General features: G+C 39.3%; 1 protein-coding gene across 2 annotated transcripts in view; it reads left to right on the plus strand.

Annotated features, from left to right (window-relative positions):
- The first annotated feature begins 5,776 nt into the window (after window positions 1–5,776).
- The window catches only part of AP1AR (adaptor related protein complex 1 associated regulatory protein), a 39,977-nt gene continuing 23,345 nt past the window's right edge, over window positions 5,777–22,408 (plus strand). The window contains exon 1 of one of the 2 annotated variants that reach the window (XM_007999554.3): window positions 5,777–6,207. In XM_007999554.3, coding sequence (XP_007997745.1) covers window positions 6,125–6,207 — 83 coding nt within the window. In that variant the 5' untranslated portion in view covers window positions 5,777–6,124. The remainder of the gene's footprint in view (window positions 6,208–22,408) is intronic. The other variant, XM_007999553.3, reaches the window with a different exon arrangement.

Here is a 22,408-nt window from a genome sequence, read left to right on the forward strand (position 1 = left end):
TATTAATCATGTAACTGTTCCTATTTATCCCTTATCCCTCTCTTTGTGAAATGTGTATGTTGGTTGATCAAAGAAGGAAGCAAATTACTTAGTGTGCATTGTACTCAGTGTTACTGACTAATGAAGCTCATCTCACATACATCCAAAGGCCAGAAAAAATGAGTTGCTGGTGACTGAGCCAATAGTTGAATAACTTTCCCTTTTATCTTTAAGCCTATCTTTTTGTGCCTTTTTTCTTGGAAAATTACTCAAATGATCTACTTAACTATTTAGTTATGCAAATATAAAGTAAAAGGGCATCATGAGACATAAATTTGAGAGAAGTGATTTTAAAGAGCCAAAATACTCTGCATGATAGTGTAAAAAGTTGTTTGCATTATATAGAGTGTTAGTTCTCTTGGACTTTTTTTGGACGAATGTTTGTTCATTAACTGTGAATTGAAGCTGTGACGTGTCTGCAAAATGTTATTTATTCTTACGGAAATGTGCTCTTGTTCAAGCCATTGTTGGGTGCATAGGAGCTGAAAATAGACTTAGTGCACCTAAATTCTCACTCATAATGGAAGGAAATATATACAAATGAAATAGGCAATGCCGAGGCTGGTTCAACTTAAATCTGAACTGGCTTATTGGTCTTTCATATGGTATTATTTAAGACTGAATAAATAAGACTTTAAGAACAATAATGATACTAGCTTGTTGTATTAAGATTAAAATTATTCCATTTGGGTTCCCAGGACAATGCACTCGTAATTGTTAGGGAGTGAGGTCTCCCTGTAAGTCAGAGGACATTCTCACTTATAATCATCTGGGAAAGAGGCAGATCATGGGACAGAAAAGGCCTGAGAGTTGGGGAATTTTTCCTCTACCTATGCCACATTTTCTTGGAGCCTGATTTCAAGTAGTGGTGTGGAGCGTGCCTGAAGACTGTTTAAGAGACAGAAATTTTAAAAGACTAGTATTTTGTATTGGATGACAGGAATGTAGCTACAAAGAAAGTATAATATTGATGAAAATTTCCTTCAGTCTGTGGATAACACCTAATATTTATATTTATGGTATTTTAGATAATTATAGTATAGTCTATTTAGTACGTTATAGAAATTATAATATAACTATATCATACTAAGTACTTGATAGTGCTTAATCATTTCTCCTAACAACAAAGGCAAATTTTGTTTAGTGCTTAATCATTTATCCTAACAACAAAGGCAAAATTTATCTCATTATCTCCATTTTATAGTAGTCATATCTAGCACTCTGTATAAATTTTGGTAATTGAAACTATGCTCAGTGAGTTAAAAGTACGACTTTGTGTCTATATTTGGAACAAAGTTGTAATGGAGAACATAGAATTCTTTCCCTTGCAGGGACCACATAACCTCCACGCCAAACACAATAGTAGCAAATGATCTCAAAATGACAAAAAGTGATTAGAGAATCACTAGAGTCAATAGAGAAGAAGTTCTGAGCAGAGAAGAAGTTCTGAGCAGAGAAAAGATTCATATTTGGAACCATATAATCCAGAAGACAATTGGGGGTACATGTTGCATCCTGACGGACTCCAGAGCACCTACGAGAAAAGATCTTTCCTTTCAACTTCAGAAGAAAATACTTGAGAGAAGAAAATGTTGTGGGTTTTTTTTAAAAACCTGTATTTTAGGTTCAAGGATACATGTGCAGGTTCATTATATAGATAAACTCACATCACAGGGATTTGTTGTGCAGATTATTTCGTCACCCAGGTATTAAGCCTAGTACCCAAGAGAAGAGAATTTTGAAAAGGATGGGGAAAAAGGTGAGATGTTCTGCTACGTGTAGGCAGGTGGAATGTCTCTAGCAAGCTGATAGTAAGAGGTAATCACTGTAGACAATCTTTCTTTTTTTGAGACAAGGTCTGGCTTGTCACCCAGGCTGGAGTGCAGTGGTTAGATCTCGGCTCATTGCAGCCTTGACTTTCTGAGCTCAAGCAATTCTCCCACCTCAGCCTCCTGAGTAGCTGAGAATACAGGCACATGCCACCACACCTGACTATTTTTTGTAGAGACAGGCTCTTGCCATGTTGTCAAGGCTGGTCTCAAACTCCTGGACTCAAGCCATCTGCCCACCTCAGCCTCCGAAAATTCTGGGATTACAGGCATAAGCCACTGTGCCTGGTCCTACTGTAGATAATCTAAGTGTTTGTGTATCTTACTGATAAGTTAAATATTCTGCCTAGCCAACTGTCACATAAATGAACTTTTTGAAATAATGGGGTCTTGCTACGTTCCCCAGGCTGAACACAAACTCCCGGGCTCAAACCATCCTCCTACCTCCACCTTCTGAGTAGCTGGGACTACAGTTACGTGCCACCACACCCAGCTCTAAACGAACTCTCTAGCAATGATGAATTAAACGTACAAATCTTATCAGAATACATGTGACTATGGTCGTTGCTGATTTTATACCCACGTCCAAATGTAAGAGTTGAGGAACCAGTACTGAAGCACGGCAGAAGGCACAAGCCTGTCAGGAGGCCTGAGTTTTCTTCATATTACACTTTTAATTCATTGTATGACCTTGAGCAAATCATTCAATTCCTCAAACACTACTCTTTCTCAACCATAAAACAAAGTTTATCTGCCTCTCAAACATCCATTCCAGTTATGGGGTTTTTTTCCCCTGCTAATTCTGTTTAACTAAAAGCAGATCATCACTTAACTGAATGTTTAAAAAGTTTTAAAGCTTACCATGAAGATTCTTGATGTCAAATTTGGTGAAAAATTGCACAGTGATAAATTCCCATAACCTCTAAGATTAGCTTGGTAATTTATTTAATACATTTGTAGAAAAAAAAATTAAGTAGCTCCCCTCAGTTTATTATAACCTACCCATATTTGAGTTATCATTACTTTCGGAGACAGTCAAATGCCTAGGCAGACAAAAAGGGGTCCCCAGAAAATCTCCCACCTGCTCCGCAAGTGTTTACATCAGATGCTTTTGTGCAGATGAGGGAACCTGCCCAGGGCCTTGTGTGAGCATGCCCGCATGCGCACTGGGGGAATGGGGTGGAACCAGGGCAGGGGAAGGAGCCTGGCCTCTTCAGTTCCTGTGTGGTGGCCTGGGATTCAATCTGTGAGGTGCTTTTTCAGTCCCCTGTAGTAGCCTGGGATTCATCCATGAGGTGGGGGCCTGATAATAGGACTCCATCTCGCTTTGCTGAGTTTTTTCTTTTTTTCCTTTTGCCCAATAAAATCCTGCTCTACTCACCCTTCCATGTGTCCACGTGTCTAAGTTTTCCTGGTCATGTGACAAGAACCTGGTTTTAGCTGAATTGCGGGGCAAAATTCTGCATTTCTAAATGTTTGCATTTGTTATTAAACTTTAATTGAACTGGTTATCAATCTTTTCTACTGAAGGGTCAAATTTAAACTTTTTTTCTGATTACAGAAGTATTAAATAATAATTATCAAAACTGAGAAAATAGAGAAGAGAAATAAAGCTCCCAACATTCACAATCTTGAAATAATTACTGCTAGCATATTTACCATCCAGCCTTTATTTTCTTTTCTTTTCTTTTTTTTTTTTTTGAGACAGAGTCTGTTGCCCAGGCTGGAGTGCAGTGGCCGGATCTCAGCTGACAAGAAACACGTGTAAGAAAGAACGTGAGAATGTATCTGTCTTGTTTTAAACATCACTTGGAACATACATATAATTTTCTATCCTGATTTTTCACACATTATTCAGTAAGCAGTATTCCATATTATTGTTTTAAAAAATATATTTCTTGTGTCTGTGTAACAAGAATACACCAGCAAATTTCATTATCCTTCAATTTTTGAGCATTTAGTTTGTTTCTGGCTCTTGGTATTTCCAAATGATTTCTCAGAATGAGTTTCACTATCTGCAGCAGTTTAGAATAGTATCATTTCATTGTATCCTTGCAAATACTGAATATTTCCATCTGTAAATCTTTGTTAACCTGACAAGTTAATCAATACAAATGACTAAAACATGCATTTTAATTTGCATTATTTTGCTTAGTGAAGTTTTTAAACGTCTTATTCATTTGTATTCCTTCTGAGGATCATTCATATCCTTAACTGAGATCAGATTTACTACAAAAAAAATTTTTTAAGTGAAATTTAGTTTTAATATAGGCTTATAGAATGCCTATAGGAAGTGCTCTGTCAAGTCTATAGCTATATTTTTTAATCAAACTTTTTATATTGAGACAATTGTAGTGTCACATGCAGTTTTAAGAAATAATATACAGATGACCGCGTATACCTTTAATCTAGTTTCCCCCAATGGTAACATGTTACAAAACTATTGCAATAACACAACCAGGATAACTGACATTAATATAGACAAGATGCAGGATTTCCATCCCTGACCCGTGGCAATCAATTATTCTGTTGTCCATTTATATAAATTTGTCAATTCTGAAATGTTACATAATGGAATTACACAGTATATAAGCCTTTAAGATTGGCTTTTTCTTTAACCATAATTTCCTACAGATTCATTTCAAGGTGTGTTCATCTAGTGTGTTCCTTTTTGTTACTAAATATTCCATAGGATAGATGTGCCAATTTCTGTAAACCTTTGTAGTTGAATTCTGATGACTATTTCATTAATACATTTGTCTAATTTCAAGAGTTGGAAGGAGAAAAGAAAATGCATTCAACTATTTAGGAAGTCATTCGGTCATCCCAACATTCACTGAAAGCAGACCATTGGGACAAATGTTATCCCATGCTTCTGATTACAAAAATAACTAAAACCCAAATAAAATAAAAATTAGGTAAGTAGCAGTGCTAAGATTGAAACCAGATAGGTATTTAAAGCAGCAAGAAAATTAGTTCAGAGAACATTTTATCATCAATAAAAATTTTCTAAAATCTAACAATTTTTCTAGGTTTAATTAAACACGCTAAAAACTTAATGTGTCCAGAGCATGAGAGCATCCTCCTATCCACCGGACTAGGTGTCTACTAAGCCACATCTTATATCTATTTGAGGCCAACTGTCTTGAGGCCAAACAAGACGCGAGTTACACGGTAGCACTTGAGAGGGCTGCGGACCCATCGGAGCAGCCTTCTCTTCCCATCTACAGCAGTTCTGGGCAGCATGCTTGGAATGGCAACGCTGGCGTCCCCGAAAAACCCCAGCCCTCTTGCCAATTTCCTCTGAACCCCAACTACCCGACCCAAAATTATTTGAAGATCTGATTGTAAACAAAACGAGGCCAACAGTGCACCATTATTGTTTCCCTAAAACACTAACAGTATGGAGATTAAAACACAAACCAGAGACCGGAAAAAAATCTTGGTGCGTTCAAAGTAACCTCAGTTCCCGACTCTATTCTCCACCTATGGTGCAATATTAACAAAAACTAAGCACAACATGCAGAGAAACGCCCTTTCGCACTTATAACTTCCGGCCTGGGACTCTAGCTCCTCACACGCCTTTGATACAAAGTGCGAAGGCTGAGCCTTAACCATGCCAAGCCCAGCGTCCTCCGGACTAGGATGCCCGAAACTGCAATGAGAGAGGGAAATTTCCTAGTCAGGTCAAGGTCCAACAAAACAAACGTCCGCACGCAGAAACTGAACCGTCTCGCAGGCAGAGGCAGCTGAACCAGCAGCGAGCGGAAGTGACGCAAAGGCCGGTCTCCGGAGAAGGCGGGGCCCCGAGGCAGCGCGCCCAATTGGGGCGCGGTAGAGGCCGGGGGTGTGGCAGCGTCGGCGGCGAGCGGGGGCCTGGGGGTGCTGGGGGGCGGGGCCAGGGTGTAGGCTCGCGGGGACTGGCCTCCTTCGGCAGCTGGAGGCGGTCACTCGCGCAGGGCTGGGGGCTGAGGCAAGAAGGGCCATGCTGGCGGCGAAGGAGTCTAGAGCCTTCAGTCCGGTGCTCCTCCCTCGCGCGGCGGTGGCTCTACGGCCGCGGGAGTAAACACTGCCTTTGTTCCCTAGCGCCTCGTCTCTTTCGTCGCCCAGTCCCCTCACGCCGCCGCGCTCCGGCCGGCCCGCCCTCGGTCCCTGAACCCCATTTCGGCTCGTGCCGCGCGGATGCGGCTGCCGGGCCTGGGATTGGGCATTGAGCGGGAGGAGGAGGAGGAGCGGCGGCGCCTGGGCGGCATGCGATGGGGAACTGCTGCTGGACGCAGTGCTTCGGACTGCTCCGCAAGGAAGCGGGGCGGCTGCAGCGAGTAGGCGGCGGCGGAGGGTAAGCCCGCTGGGGGAGGGGCCCGGCCCCCGTGGCTCCTCCTATTCGGCCCCCGGCGGGGAATCCCTTTCGCTGTCCCCCGGCGGCTGGAGGTGGCGGCCGAGAGCCCTGCTACACTCACTGCTTAGCAGACGTCAGACGGGTGGTCGTGTTGGAGGCCCAGTCTGGGGGCCGGCCTCTGGGCCTCCTTGGAAAGAGGTAGAAGAGGGGGCGGGGTGTCGCTCCTGCCAGGGCACCCTGTCACGCGGGGAAGAAGTCACGGGAGACATCATCTCCAGGAAACGAGGGGTAACCTCGCGCTAATGGGCTGTAGGATCGGCTCCAGGGCAACCTGGACACACCCTGCGCTGAGCTTGGGTTTAATGCCAAAGCTAGTATCCCTGTATCTGACCCTCTCTTTAGCCCAGGCAGAGCAGGTGGGATCTGGCTACGGACTTAATGCCTCAGATTGATTTTACGTAGAAGTCATTTGGATGCTGGAGTAAAATAAGGTTCCAGATACTGATGAACTCTTTGATAGCTACAAAGACTTGCTGAATTGCAGAGTTCCCAATGGGCATTCAGATTCTTGGTGCTGGTAACACAGGGGCTATGTGTCATTTTTTCATATTAAGTTTTTGAAATTTCGAGAGGAATTCCTTGCCCTGATTGCTACTCAGACGTCCTATAACATTAGGTAAATTGCAGTCCTGAACTTAACTTCTCTTAAGTAAACCTGGGATATGCTTAGCTTTTGTATATGCACCATCCACAGAATAGAAATTTCATAATTCCATTTTTGTGTATTTTATTTCATAGATATTGAAAAAATTAGAGCAAATTCCTTTGGGGTTGACTTTGTTGTTATTAAATGTCCCTCAAATTCAAACCTAGAATTGAAAATCTGAATCAAGCCAGTTTGTATAAGGACTGTTTTGCCCTTTCTGAAACAGATTGCTAATTTTTCATAATCTGTTCCATTTAACATTATTGGGTAATAAGATGTTCAACATAAATAAATTGAACTAAATGATCATGATTTGAATCTTTGGTAATGGAGATCTTATAAAATATAATAGGATTCTCATTCATTAGGCATTGTGTTACCTCTCTGATACAAAGTAGCTAAGGTTTTACACTAATTATCCCTAGAATGGAAGGGCAAGGATTTGCAGTTTGTGCCTAGTTTTAATATTTCGATTTCCCTAATTTAAGAGTTCTTACTGTTGAGTGGGACATGACAGCTGTTTTATCTTGTCATCCAGGATCATCTGATTTAAGTATTTCTAATTTTTATGTGTGAATGCAATTTACAAGGTCAGGCTGCTTAAGTAGGCTTGCCCAAAAACTAGATACCACACAGTCTTTGGCTTTTACTAGTATTCGTAGTTGTGTCACAGGGCGTTAAATTCTACCTCTAAGAAAGTTGGTTTGTGGGGAGCAGTACTTATATTCTAAATGGATAAACAAAAAACTTTGTACTTGACTTTGGACTACATGATGTGTCTGTGGGACTTTAGTTTTGCTTTTTTCATGTGGTCTCCGTAGAGTACAGCGTTAAAATTGTATGTTCTACTCCCTCAGCTTATGAACTTGGCAGCATAGGGAGGTGGCAGGAGGAAATCCATGAATCAGCATGAGTGTTAATTGTCTGTAGATATGCCATAAAAACATAAGCAGGTTGACTATGAGTATTTCTTTTCTTTTTTTTTTTTTTTTTTTTTTTTTTTTTTTTTTTTTTTTTTTTTTGAGACGGAGTCTCGCTCTGTCGCCCAGGCTGGTGTGCACTGGCGCGATCTCGGCTCACTGCAACCTTCGCCTCCTGGGTTCAGGCCATTCTCCTGCCTCAGCCTCCCAAGTAGCTGAGACTACAGGCGCCCGTCACCATACCTGGCTAATTTTTTTGTATTTTTAGTAGAGACCGGTTTTCACCGTGTTAGTCAGGATGGTCTCAATCTCCTGACCTCATGATCCGCCTGCCTCAGCCTCCCGAAGTGCTGGGATTACAGGCATGAGCCACCGCCCCCGGCCAGCAGGTTGAGTATTTCTTATCTGAAATACTTGCTTTGGAGTTCAGATTTTTATTTAGATTTTGGAATATATGCATTGTATATGGTTTAGTATCTGAAAATCTGAAATCCAGAATTCTCCAATGAGCATTTCCTTTGAGTAACACGTTGGCAATCAAAAAGTTTCGGATTTTGGAACATTTCAGATTTTGGGTTTTGAGGTTAGGTATACTCAACCTGTGGTTGGATTTTTACTGTTTGTGGGCAAAACTCCTTGAACAAGTCCTGTGGAGGCAGTGAGAGTTTATAGGTTGTGGACACTGTCATCTAAAATCATATAATGGTGATATTAATCCTATTACTTTAAGTCTATAAACATAGGATTTGACAGTTCCCTTACTTGAATTTTCTGATTAACTTATTGTTTAACATCAATTTTAATACTGTTTTAGCAGCTTCCAGTAAGCATGTAGAGAGAGATGGACATAGTTACTTGTGCAGTAAGGTTAAACTGTCTCTTATTTTATTTTATTTTTTAATCAACTGTTTTGATTTTCTTTCAAGTATAGGTCTGGATAGTTAGTAGTTCTTCTAATGGTGAAAAGTTGAGGAGTAGTCACAAAAACTTGATTTGATCCTATATGTCGTTGTAGTGACCACAGAAGAAGAGAGTGTCCTCAACTTTTTTAGCTTGATTTAAGCTAGACTTCACAAGAATGCTTTCTGATCTGAGGCCTGGTTTCTGAGTCTTGCAGATCGACATACCCCTGAGAAATCTGAAACTCAGATCACTCATTTTTTACTATTCAATCTGAAAACCAGAATTACCACTTTTTCAGTTTATAAAATACTAGGGAATTCTAGTATTGTATATTCTAGGATATGTTTCACAGGTCAAAATATCAATATCAGAGTTGAGGTATGTTGGAAACCTTCCTACTAATAAAATTATTTGGTGATTAAAGCAGAGAGAATTAAATGTCTTTAAGGAGAAAAACCTAGGCATCTTAACGAGTCATACTTCTTCACTGGAGTTTTGCCTGCCAACACTTTCTACAGGGCTCCATCTGCTGGTCAGTTCTCCTGTTTCTCTGAGCAGGCCTTTGTATATTTCTTAGTTTTTTTTCTTTCTCAGATGGAAGACCCAATTAAGTTTTATTGTGTTGTATTTCCTATTTCTATATTACTATATAATTCCACATAGTGATTCCACTTAAGATAAACTCTAGTTTTTATAGAAAGGTATAACCATATTTTGTATCCTTATCAATATGTAATATTTGTTGGCCTTTTTGGCTCTGGCAGCAAAGTTGCTTTCAGGCAGTAGTTTACAGTGATTTGCTTTTCCATTCCTAGTAAAAATGCTTTTAATAATAACTGCTAACAGTCCATTACCTCCTATGTGCCAGGCACTGTTCTAAGTAGGGCAAGTAAGTATACATATTATATATATTATAGGTTGAAAACTGAAACTTAGAAAGTTGAACTTTCCCAAGGTAGCAGAGCTGGGATTGCAACTTAGGTCCCTCTGAATTCAGAGTTCTTATCCTTAACCACCACAAATAGTTCATGGCACTTATTCTATAGGTAAACATTTGGTTGCTATCTCTCTCATTGCAGTATCTTGAACTTTGTCACCAGAAGAATTTATGAATATACCTGAACAACTTGACTCTTTATTCTGTGTGCTAAGCTGTCTTTTTCTTGAACCTATGCACTTGACTTCTGCAACATCACCTTTATCTTGTTTTTCTGTTTCTCTCCTAACTATTCTTACTGTCTGTTTAATGTGGGGTTTTTCCTGTCTTCTCTCTTTTGTTTAATTTCCTTCATATGTGTATTACCTGCCCCTGAAGAAATTTTACCCATTTCTATGATTTCAACCACCACTACTTCCAAATCTCATCTTCTGCTTGTAGATCTTTTCAGTTGTCTACCTAAGAGGAACTCTTGGATATATTCAGTTAAATCTCTATATATTATTTTCAGTCTCTCCTTAAACATACTGAACCTATTTTCTTCCTGTCTTCTGCCATAAACATTGCCTTTCAAACTGCTTAGTCAGCAGCTTCCAGACTACTGTCTCTATTGTAGCTGTCATACTTCAGCCCACCCTCCCTTCCTGTCATGACTTAGGCTTTCTAAAACCCACATTGGATTGTTTCTTTCCTTTGTTCAGCAACTTCCATCTGCTCCCTGATTCCCATAGCTAAATTTCTAAGTCTTTTTTTTTTTCCAAAAGGGAGTCTCGCTCTCTTGCCCAGGCTGACGTGCACTGGTGCGATCCTGGCTCACTACAACCTCCGCCTCCTGAGTTCAAGTGTTTCTCTTACCTCAGCTCCGCAAGTAGCTGGGATTACAGGCACCCGCCACCATGCCTGGCTAATTTTTGTATTTTTAGTAGAGACGGGATTTTACCATGTTGGACTGACTGGTCTTGGAACTCCTGACCTGAAGCAATCTGCCCACCTCGGCTTCCCAAAGTGCTAGAATTACAGGCATGAGCCACCGCGCTTGGCCCTAAATGTCTAAGTCTTTTTTCCTTCTGTAACAGCATGATGAATTACATGGCATTCACATGTATGGCATAATGTCCATTTGTATGCTCAGGATTATATTTAGTTCTATATTTGGGTTTCTATAATCTCTTTGTCAAAAAATGTCAGGATACTAATCAGTGCGAAAAACATTAACAGAATAACATTGAAGCTATTCTAATTTCAAAAAACTTGTCATTCATAAATCTTAGCATTTTAACGTTTTTGATAAATTACTATCCTCCCAGCTACTAGTTTAAACTTCTGACAAAGCAATGTAACCTTAACCTGTTTTTACCAATGTTATTCTCTCCCATCCTCTCACTTACCACTTTCAATGTCCTATATACCAGATGGACTGTACTTGTTCTTGTTTTCCTAAAATACGGTGTTTTCTTCCCCCTCCCCCCAAGACGGAGTCTTGCTCTGTCGCCCAAGTTGGAGTGCAGTGGTATGATCTTGCTCACTGCAACCTCTGCTTCCCAGGTTCAAGCAATTCTCCTGCCTCAGCCTCCTGAGTAGTTGGGATTACAGGTGCGTGCCACCACACCTGGCTAATTTTTATATTTTTTAGTAGAGATGGGGTTTCACCATGTTGGCCAGGCTGGTCTCAAACTCCTAACCTCATGATCCCCCCACCTCGGCCTCCTAAAGTGCTGTGATTACCAAATACAGTGTTTTCTAACCCTGTGCCTTTGTGGGTGATATTTATTTTCTTTTTTATTTTTATTTTTTGAGATGAGGTCTCACTCTGTCACCCAGGCTGGAGTGCCGTGGTGCAATCTAGGCTTATTGAAACCTCTACCTCCCAGGCTCAAGCAGTTCTACCTCAGCCTCTCAAGTAGCTGGGACTACAGGCGCAGGCCACCACACTTGGCTAATTTTTGTATTTTTTGTAGAAACACACAGGGTTTTACCATGTTGCCCATGCTGGTCTCAAACTCCTGAACTCAAGTGATCTGCATACCTCAGCCTCCCAAAGTATTGGAATGACAGTCATGAGCCACTGTGCCTGACCTCTGTGATATTTCTTCTTTTTTTAGTTTTTTTGTGAGCTTTCACTTACCTTTACCTTACTTTACTTACCTTCCCTATGAAACTCGCTCCAAGCCCCTGAAGCCATATTATCTCCCTGAGGAAATAATATTTTCTACAGGCTTATTTTTGCTGTATATCAAGGGTTGGCAAACTTTTTCTGTAATGGGCCAGATAACACATATTTTAGGGTTGGCAGGTGGTGTGATCTGTTGCAACTAATGAACTTGGCTGTTTTAGTGGAAGAGCAGCCATAGACAGTGTTTCAACAAATGAGTATGACTATATTTCAATGCAACTTTATTTACAAAAACAGGCAGAGGGCCAGATTTGGCCAGTGGGCCATAGTTGCCAGCTCCTGGTATCATATGTACCATGATATAGGCTGAGAGCTCCTCAAGGTCAAGGACTGTGTTTTATCACTCTATCCATTCTCAGTATCTTACGTTTGTTGAATGAACAGCCAGAAGAGTTATTTGAACTTGTAGGATCTACAAAACTATAATTTCTCCTATCCTTCATTTTTGTTATGGCCTAAAGATAATTCCCTAACTTTGGCAAAAACACCACATACCCAGATACTTAAACATATACCCTACCAGTTTTATATTGACTCACCTTTTTGTTTTTGAAGAGATCATATTGAGTACCTTTGAGAATTTTAAAAATATTTATTATAATATATATTGCTAAAATATAGAAATCAATAGTGTCATCATTAGAAGATTTATTTTGGTTCTGCATGTTTTTCAGTTTTGAAAAAAATATAAAAGTGTAAGATGTTTCTCTTGGAATTTCAGAAGATAGGAAGGAAAACAGTAGTGCATTTAAATGGATATGGATTTTGTAAACATTCTTTGTTAAACCTTAAAGACTCCCTAAGGCTCTGGTCTGAATCTCATTCTATTCTTCCCTAATACATTTTTAGCTTTTTTTTTTTTTTTTTTTTTTTTTGAGATGGAGTCTCGCTCTGTTGCCCAGGCTGGAGTACAGTGGCCGGATCTCAGCTCACTACAAGCTCCGCCTCCCGGGTTTACGCCATTCTCCTGCCTCAGCCTCCCGAGTAAGTGGGACTACAGGCGCCCGCTACGTCGCCTGGCTAGTTTTTTGTATTTTTTAGTAGAGACGGGGTTTCACCATGTTAAGAGGATGATCTCGATCTCCTGACCTCGTGATCCACCCGTCTCGGCCTCCCAAAGTGCTGGGATTACAGGCTTGAGCCACCGCGCCCGGCCTACATTTTTAGCTTTAATGTACTTTTCCTGGGTAATAGTACTTCACCTACTACCTATATGCTAATAAGTTCAGTCATCTCAGTCTGAGCTCTGAAATATTTAATTGCTACTGTGTAGTTCCACTTAGCTATCAAACATAACCGTAAATTCATTTTGTAAAGTTGAATTCATCTTTTTTTCCTTCTCGTAGCCCTTTCCTCCTTTTTCCTGTTTAAATCCCAGCCTTTTCTACTGCTTTGTTCCCTACCTTCTAAGTAGTATAAGTAGTCACCTAAGCCATGAAACTAAGAACCATATCAAGTTCCTTCCTGTTACTCACCCTTCAAACCCAGGTTATCAAGTCCCTACCTTCTGAATGGCCCCTACATGTTAGATCTTTCTGACATCTATATCCTCTTAGCCTTAGAACAGACCTTTCTGTCCTCTATATTTATAGTTCTACCCTCCTGATATGCCCTTTTGAACTTGTGTCTCCCAAATCTGAAAACCAAAAGGAAAGCAACAGGAAACCTTATGTAGACTCCAACATCTCACTCTAGCTGTTACCCTAACTACCATGTCTCCCTCCAGCTATTACCCTATCTCCTATCTTTTCCCTTAAATATTTTTCTTAGGAATTGTCTGGTCTTGCCTAGTCTTGATGACTTCTTTGAGAAGTGTTTCCTCACTTCTCACTCAGTCTTCAAAGTAACCTAATGTTCACCTTCCCTGCTGCTGCTCCCCTCTGCATATTCATTTTCTTCTCAGTTATGACATTTTGGAGTCCTTCAAAACTTCTATTAGACTCTTCTCACACTATATTCTCCTTAAAGAATGACCTGCATATGGCTGCTAACCTAGAAGTTGTCTTTGACACTGTTCCCTATCATCCCACTTTTCCAGTCCATCCTCAAGACCAGATGATTTTTTTTTATCTCTTAAATAACTTTTCAGTCCACCCACTTCTCTCGCTGCTGCCACATTAATCCAGGCTGTCGTCATTTGTTGCCTAGATTTCCAGTAATTCTGTGTGTATTCCTTGTTTGCCATTCTCTGACACTACTTTGTTTTCCTTCATGGCACTTACCACTCCATGACTTTGTAGACTCCGAGCATTTGTTTGTCTGTTGACTGTTCTCCCTTAATAGAGTAAAAATTTCATGTGGTCAGAGACTTTGTTTGTTTCTGTATCTCCAGTGTGCCAGCGGTGCTTGCCACATAGTAGCTGCTCAATAAGTATTTGTCAACTGAGTGAATAGACTATCAAGTGGGTCTACCCACATGTACTCCTGACCTTTTTCAATTTATCCTGCACCCTGGAATCAAAGTAGTCTTAAATGCACATCTCATACTCTGGTTTCTTTTCAGAGTCAATAGATCTTTTGCCTTTTAAATGCAAATCTGTGACACAAATACAACATAAATTCTAAAGTGGCTTACCAAACTTGTAGGATAAAGACTAAAATCTTCATGGAGCTTTCAAGGCCCTGTGTTAATCTTTTCCTTGCCTACCTCTTCTTTCTCCTCTTATTTTTTTATTTTCGCTTCATGTGTGGCACACTTTTCCTTGAATCTATTTCTTTCCTTTTTACTTAGATAACTCCTATTCACTCATCTTGTAGATGCCAGCTTAAGAATTCTTTCCTACAGAAGTCTTCCAAAACCATCTCCTACCCTCCAGAGGGTAAGTCTGCACATCATCATGGAACCATCTGCTTTTCTTCTGTGCATGTTCTTAGTTTATAGTTATACTGAAATAGTGTGATTATTTGGTTAGTGTCTGTCTGCTGCTCTCAATAAAAAGGAAGGAGTTTATGCCTTTTTTTCCCATACCATTGAATGAATACCTAGCTCTCAGTTAAGTGCTTAGTATATATTACATGTTCAGTAAATACTTGTTGGCAGAATTAATGAATACAGTATCTTGAATATGTCAGGTTCTTTTCACTCCCCCTTGCCTTTGGTACCTGCTGCTCCCTGAAACATCTCTTTTATCTGCCTGGAGGCCTGGCTCATTCCTCTGCCTCAGGCTGATTTTTCATGACACCTCATCTGAACATATCCCCTCTCACAGCATAGTAGTTGTTAATTTCTGTGTGTCTACCCTGTTAAATTATACGCCTTTTGGATACATGGGTTTAAAATATTTCAAATGTATAGCTATGCATGTTGCTGTATTACATAGCTATGCCTGTCGCTCAGTAACTTACAGAAATAAAAAATTGGAAGATTCAGTGGCATAGATAACTGAGTGGTAACAGTTTCCAAAAGAAGAGGGTTGTCAGTGATTTCACATGCTGCACACAAATTGCAGAGGACAAATAGCAAAGAACTAAAAGACCTCTGAGGTCCCTTCTCATTATTAGTTTCCTTTATATCAGGCTGTTAAAAGGCAATGATTGTTTTTTAAACCCTTGCATTATGTCTTTGACATGTTTGGAGGGAAGAATTTGTCTCTTCTCTGCCAAGGCATAAAATTAAGTTTTTGAACATATTCTTCCTAAATGTGGCTTTATTAGGAAGGAGCTTATTAAACAGTAAATATGATTATTATTACTACCTGTATTAGGGTTCTCCAGAGAAATGGAACCAGTGGGAGATATCTGTATTTCTATGTTTACATGTGTATAGATATAGATATAAAATGAGAACTGTCATAAGGAATTGCCTCATATGATTATGGAGGTTAAGTCCCACAATCTGTTATTTGCAAGCTGGAGACCCAGGAAAGCTGGTCATGTAAGTCTCTGTTCATGGGCAGAAGACCAGCATCTAAGCTCAAGCAGTCAGGTAGAGAGAATTCAATTCAACCTTCCTTCAACTTTTTTGTTCTGGTGAGGCCCTGAATGGATTGAATGATGGCAGCCCACCCACCTTGGAAAGGGCAATTTGCTTAACTCAGTCCACCAATTCAAATGCGAGTCTGTTCTCTAACACCCTTGCAGATGCACCAGATACAATGTTTAGCCCAATATCTGGGCATCTGGTGACCCACTCATGTTGACATACAAAATTAACCATCATATCACCTTATATCACTGCTATCCCTACCTGGAAAAATCTGTTGATTTTATCCCTTGAGATTTGAGTGGTTAAATCTCTATTGAAATATTTGATACTAATTGAAAAACAATGTTTCCATCATCTTTGTAATAGTTTTTGCCAGGCATTAGATTTATAATCTTTCCAGTCTTCTGTTCTGGAAAAAAAAAAAAAATAGCAGTCTTGGGAAGCTTTTAATTTTTAATAGCCTTTGGAACAATTTAAGATGATTCTTCATCATATATTTATAGTGTCAAGCAAAACACAGGGAAAGACTCTTGTTTTATTCTAACAGATATTAAGAGGAATATGAAGAAAAAGTACAATATCAATGTAGAATTTGTGATAATTTTTCAGTTACCTTTTACTTAACTTTGATACAAGTATTTGCCTGCTATGCAAAATAAAATGAGAAGCATAAAATACTGCATTTTAAGCCTATTCTTAACAAGACTGGTTTTTGTCTTTAATAAAAGTATCTTGAAATCTACCTTGAGAACGTCGATAAGTGAATATGTATGCAAGTATCTCCACTTTTGTACCACGTTAGTTTCAAATTCTTCCAAATTTCTGTATATGCCTCCATGGTTCAGAGTATTATGCTCCAAGAACCAGTCATAGCCTTTCTTTTCTACCCCTCTGATGTCCTTTACATGTTTGAATCTGTCTCAGGCTGTGTTGACATAAAGGAATATCTGAGGCTGGGTAATTAATAAAGAAAAAAAAAAGGCTTACTTGGCTCACAATTTTGATATCTGGAAAAGTTCAGGATTTGGCATCTGCATCTGGTAAGGTGTAGACTGCTTCCACTTAGGGGCAAAAGGTGAAGGGAAGCCAGTGTGTGCAGAAATCACGCAGCAAAAGAGGAAGCAAGGAGGGAGTGCCAGGCTCTTTTTAACAACCTGCTTTCATGGGAACTCACTCGTAACCATGATGAGGTTGGCACCAAGCCATTCATGAGGGATCCACCACCATTACCTAAACACTTCCCATTAGGCCCCACCCCTAACAATGGAGATCAAGTTTCAACATGAGATTGTTAGGGGACAAACATCCAAGCTGTAACACAGTCCACTTTCACACCTTCAGTAGTACAGTGGATAAGCAGAAGCCTACTTTATTTCATTTAGAGACGGCTCTCAGGACCATAAGAATTACATGTAAATGAATGTCCATGGATGACTTGGAGGGACTCTAGACTGTTAAGAGGAAAAGTACACTTCTGTTTTCTTTAAATCGTTGTTTTTGGAGCCTCTTTCAGCTCCTCAACTTTTACCCTACTTAACACTCCTGAATATAAATGTTCTTGAATGGAATAGTGGATTGTTTACTTATCAAATTACTTACCATCGTCTTCTTTCCTCCAGGGCATGTGACTGGATTCATGAAAGTTAAACGCACATATTATGTGCCCCCTAATCATTTTCTTCACAGCTCAGCTTTATGTGATACTGCTGTATTGCTAGAGAATTCTTCCAGCTTCTCACATCACTTTGTCCTTTATCGTTTCACTGCTGGCATTTAAGGCTTATGTCTTGGATTTACCGCATTTATTTTTCTCTTGTACTTTCACTCTTGATACTGCTGCTTTCACATTACATCCCCATTGGGATTCTGACACTTCTCCCATCATCTCTTATTTTCCAGTCCATCTCCCAAACCGGATGATTTTTATCTTCTAAATATTTCTTGAATCCCTCCACTTTTCTCACTGACACCACCCTAGTCCAACTTATTCCTTGCTTAGCCTCAAATTTGATTGCATACGTTATTCATACGTTCATTCTATACATTTATCCCCACTCACTGTTTAGGACTTGTATCGTTCTTGGCACTTACAGGAGCAGCTTCTTATATGAACCAAGGTTTACTTCTGGTTCAAGTCGTACATTTCTATTCCTGTGCAGTGTTGTGTTACATGAGTAGGCCATAATTACTTCACCCTTCTGTTGATGGGCCTTTAGATCATTTCCAACTTCTTTTTTTTTTTTTTTTCTTTTTCTTTTACAAACTACCTCAATTTGTACAAAGAGATAAATGTCTCTTTGTACACATGTGCAGAAGATTCTTTAGGTAGATATACCTGGGAATAGAATTGCTCAGTCATAGCTTATGTACCTCTTCAAATTTACTAGAAAAATAAAACTTCTTCAAAATAATTATAAACTTTTACTGATAATGAATTTTCATTGTTCCATTTCCTAACTCTTGGTATTGTTAGATATTTTTTCAATCTGTTGATGTGAAATGCAATCTAATACTTGTGTCAAAACTTTATTGTACAATATTCCTATATACCAGCAACGAATACTGCATATTTTAAAATTACCTTTTAAGATAGCAATGAAAAAATATAAGAGATGTGTAATCAATAGATGTGTAAGACTAGAACAATGTTTTTAAAGACGCCATCTAAATAAATGCAGGGCAATACCATTTTCATGGGTAAAAAGACTCACTGTGCTTAAGATGTCCTCCGCCTATTTACTAGAAATTTAGTGCATTTGCAGTTAAATTCCTAATAGGAATTTTTTGGAACCTAAGCTGATTCCAGCAATTTTTATGGAAGAGCAAAGGGCCATAAAAGAGCCCACAAATTTTGAAGAAGGAAACTTGTCGTATTGGATTACAGACTCTAATAATTAAAACCCTGTTGTATTGCCACAAGGATAAACTAATTGGCGAACAGACTGGAATATAATATCCAGGCTTTCTTAGTCAACTTGAAGGTGAAACTCAGTAATGTTTATTTTTAAAAGGCAATTGTTTTATGCCACAGGATAAGAATAACTGCTTTTCTAAAACAGAATTGTCAAGACTAATTACCTATATTGGAGGGTTTCTAAATGTATCATGCCTAGTTCAAGGACTCATAACCTTTTTTTTTTCTTTTGTACATCAACTTCCAAAGGTGTGCAGCAGTCTCCTGTCAGTAATAATGCAGTGTTACACTGATTTTTGCCCAAAGATGGGTGAAGGAGGCCTCCTTAGATTTACTCTTGCCATTTTCTCTTGTTTCCTATGGTAGCTCCAACATTCACACCTCCCCAAATCTCTGGTCTGTATAAACTTGGGGTTTTCTTACAGAGTTGTTTTGTTGTCATTATAAACGAAATTAATTTGAGATTCAGCAGGTTTAGTCAGAAGTTACAAATGTGAAAGCAAAGAATACTGGTTTTTAGCTTCCTTATTTTTAAGCAATTATGTTTGCATAATAGAAGAATCTTAGATTGTTCTGTACCAATTTACACTATAATTTTATTTAGCAAATGTGGGAAGCTTTGTACAATATGACCTACTTATAGGCTAACAATAGGTCTAAAAAAGTAGGGTGGCTATTTTCCTTTATTTTTAGATTCTTAAGCAGTTATGATTGAAAATATTAGATCAGATTTTCTTTTAACTTTAAATGTCACCAGATTTATACACTCCTAATTTTTAGTGCAAACCTTTTTATGAATGATAGTTTATTAATAAAATGTTTTATGCATAATACAATTAAACTTATTTTTTTCTTATAAGAGTGTTCTAAAAGCATATAATGTGAACAGTGTTACATATAAAATTAGCACACTTTTAGATTCCAACCTATACACATACTATCAGAACATGCACAGCAGTGTTTTCAACTACAGAACTGTGATGGATTGAACATGGAAGAATTGAGGAAGAGCTAAAAGATATTTATCTATGCTTTACTTTGGATGTATGTTGAAAAGAGCTTACTTTTTGGAGTTTAGATACTTTACATATTTTTTTGTACTAAGCCTTCAAAATCCAGTGCATATTTGACACATAATAGCCTTTAAAATTCAGACTAGCCACATTTCAGTTGCTCAATAGCCACTTATGGCTAGTGGTTATCATACTGGACAGTGCAGATCTATCCAGTAGGATAACAATACTTCATAGGAGGATTCTGCGAAGGAAATGAATACAAAATACATATTCTAAAAATAAGCTTTGTTGCTGACCCATCATAGGTCCTCAGTAAATGCAAGCCTCTCTTTGCTCTCCATTATATTAATAGCTTGTTATGTTTTGGGTTTTGTATCATATGTAGTTGGAAACTTCAAGTCAATAAAATATTGACTTTTTTTCAAATTAAAGAAAATAAAATGTTCTTATTTTTTCTCTAAACTAACAGTAATTGAGAGTCAACTTTTATAATAGATATTGCTGCTTTTGCTCGTTTTGTTTCCTGTCTTTCTAAGACTCAATTTTCGCCTAAGATTATTAGAAATGTACATTAATAGTTGGCACCAAATTTCTGCTTTTAGACTGTGATCCAGTTTCCTTTTGTCTCTTTTTTTTTTTTTTTTTTTTTTCCGAGATGGAGTCTTGCTCTGTGCCCAGGCTGTAATGCAGTGGCGCAATCTTGGCTCACTGCAAGCTCCTCCCGGGTTCATGCCGTTCTCCTGCCTCAGCCTCCAGAGTAGCTGGGACTATAGGCGCCCGTCACTGCGCCCAGCTAATTTTTTGTATTTTTAATAGAGACAGAGTTTCACCGTGGTCTTGATCTCTTGACCTCGTGATCCGCCCGCCTTGGCCTCCCAAAGTGCTGGGATTACAGGCGTGAGCCACCGCGCCTGGCTTTGTCTCATTTTTTTAATGATGCTGCCCTATATACATCTAAAACTTCATTCTTGAAAATACTGTCAACCAGCACCTATGTAATAATGAAATTACTACACAGTACTTGGGGGACCTGAATAAGATGAGTTATGTGATTTTTCCTGTGGCTACTTTTGCTGTCCCATTAATACATAATTTTAGGCTGGGTGTGGTGGCTCACACCTATAATTCTAACACTTTGGATGGCCGAGGCAGGCAGATTGCTTGAGGCCAGGAGTTCGAGACCAGCCTGGCCAATATGGCAAAGCCACATCTCTACTAAAAATACAAAAATCAGGCCTGGTGTGGTGGCTCACACCTGTAATCCCAGCACTTTGGGAGGCCGAGGCAGGCGGATCACGAGGTCAGGAGATCGTGACCATCCTAGCTAACACGGTGAAACCACCTCTCTACTGAAAATACAAAAACATTAGCTGGACATGGTGGTGGGCACCTGTAGTCCCAGCTACTTGGGAGACCAAGGCAGGAGAATGGCGTGAACCCAGGAGGCGGAGCTTGCAGTGACTGGAGATAGCGCCTGTGCACTCCAGTCTGGGAGACAGAGCAAGACTCCGTCTCAAAAAAAAAAAAAAAAAAAAAAAATACAAAAAGCAGCTGGGCATGGTGGTGCACACCTGTAGTCCCAGCTACTTGGGAGGCTGAGGCAGGAGAATCACTTGAACCCAAGAGGCAGAGGTTGCAGTGAGCTGAGATCACACTACTGCACTACAGCCTGGGCAAGAGTGAGACTGTCTCAAAACAAACAAACAAAAAATACATAATAGTTTTGTTTGGGCATCCACATTGGTGATTTCATCGTGTCCCAGGCTCTCACCTTCAACCTTTTGGGTCAGGTGAGAAAACCAAGGTAAATTTAGTAATTTAAAATGAGAAATGTAACTGTCAAGGAACTATATAGTACTTGTGTCTTTAGGTAAAGACATTATTTTACTATAAGCATAGAATAACAGGGTGGGAGGTGCTTAGTGAGTGTAGATTCAGAACAAAGAAAGTTAATTATACAGTTCAAATAACCCATCACCTTGGAAGACTACCATCCACTGGGACTAGATAGCCCAGTTCCTTGAACCAGGGGACTTTTCTACAGAGTTTGGCTGAGCTCTACCAACATTTCTTTCTCTATTTTGTATTCTTCTGTTTCTTATATTTTGCACATCTTTTTAAAAAGATGATTAGCTTCCTTCTCTTTCTTTTAAATCTTACAGGAGCCCTTCTGTTTCCTAAGTTAACATGTGAAGGTAACTGATCCATGATGTATTGTTTATAGCTTTAATTTCTATTTTCTTTGTTTCCAACTTACTGGGAGATAACTCACTCTTCCTCTGTCCCCAAGGAAGAGACTATACTTCCATTTCTCCATATTGCTTAGAAGTAAAATCCCTAGAAACAGTAGGCATATGTATGTATTGGTAGTAACATGAAGTGTATGTATGGGAGGGGGAAAATTGCTGACATTGCATCTTTGTCTACAGACAACCTTATTGGGACAGCAAAAGCAAGCAAGATAAATTTCCTGGGTGTGAAGAAAAGAAGAAAAGAAAAGTACTTTTACCGATCTGAGATTGAGAAGTAGCTCCAGGGTTAAATATAGGAATACTTTTAAGGGGGTTTTGGACTGATGTTTATGTTGACGTTGTAGGTTTTGAATTTGAATAGAGGAGTCTCACCCAGACTCTAACTTTATATGAATGTCAAGCTCAAGGCATCTAAAAACACACACTTGCTTCTTTCCCAGGCTTCCTCATCTTGG

The sequence above is a fragment of the Chlorocebus sabaeus genome, chromosome 7 (genome assembly GCF_047675955.1).
Source record: "Chlorocebus sabaeus isolate Y175 chromosome 7, mChlSab1.0.hap1, whole genome shotgun sequence".
In the NCBI taxonomy this organism is placed as follows: domain Eukaryota; kingdom Metazoa; phylum Chordata; class Mammalia; order Primates; family Cercopithecidae; genus Chlorocebus; species Chlorocebus sabaeus.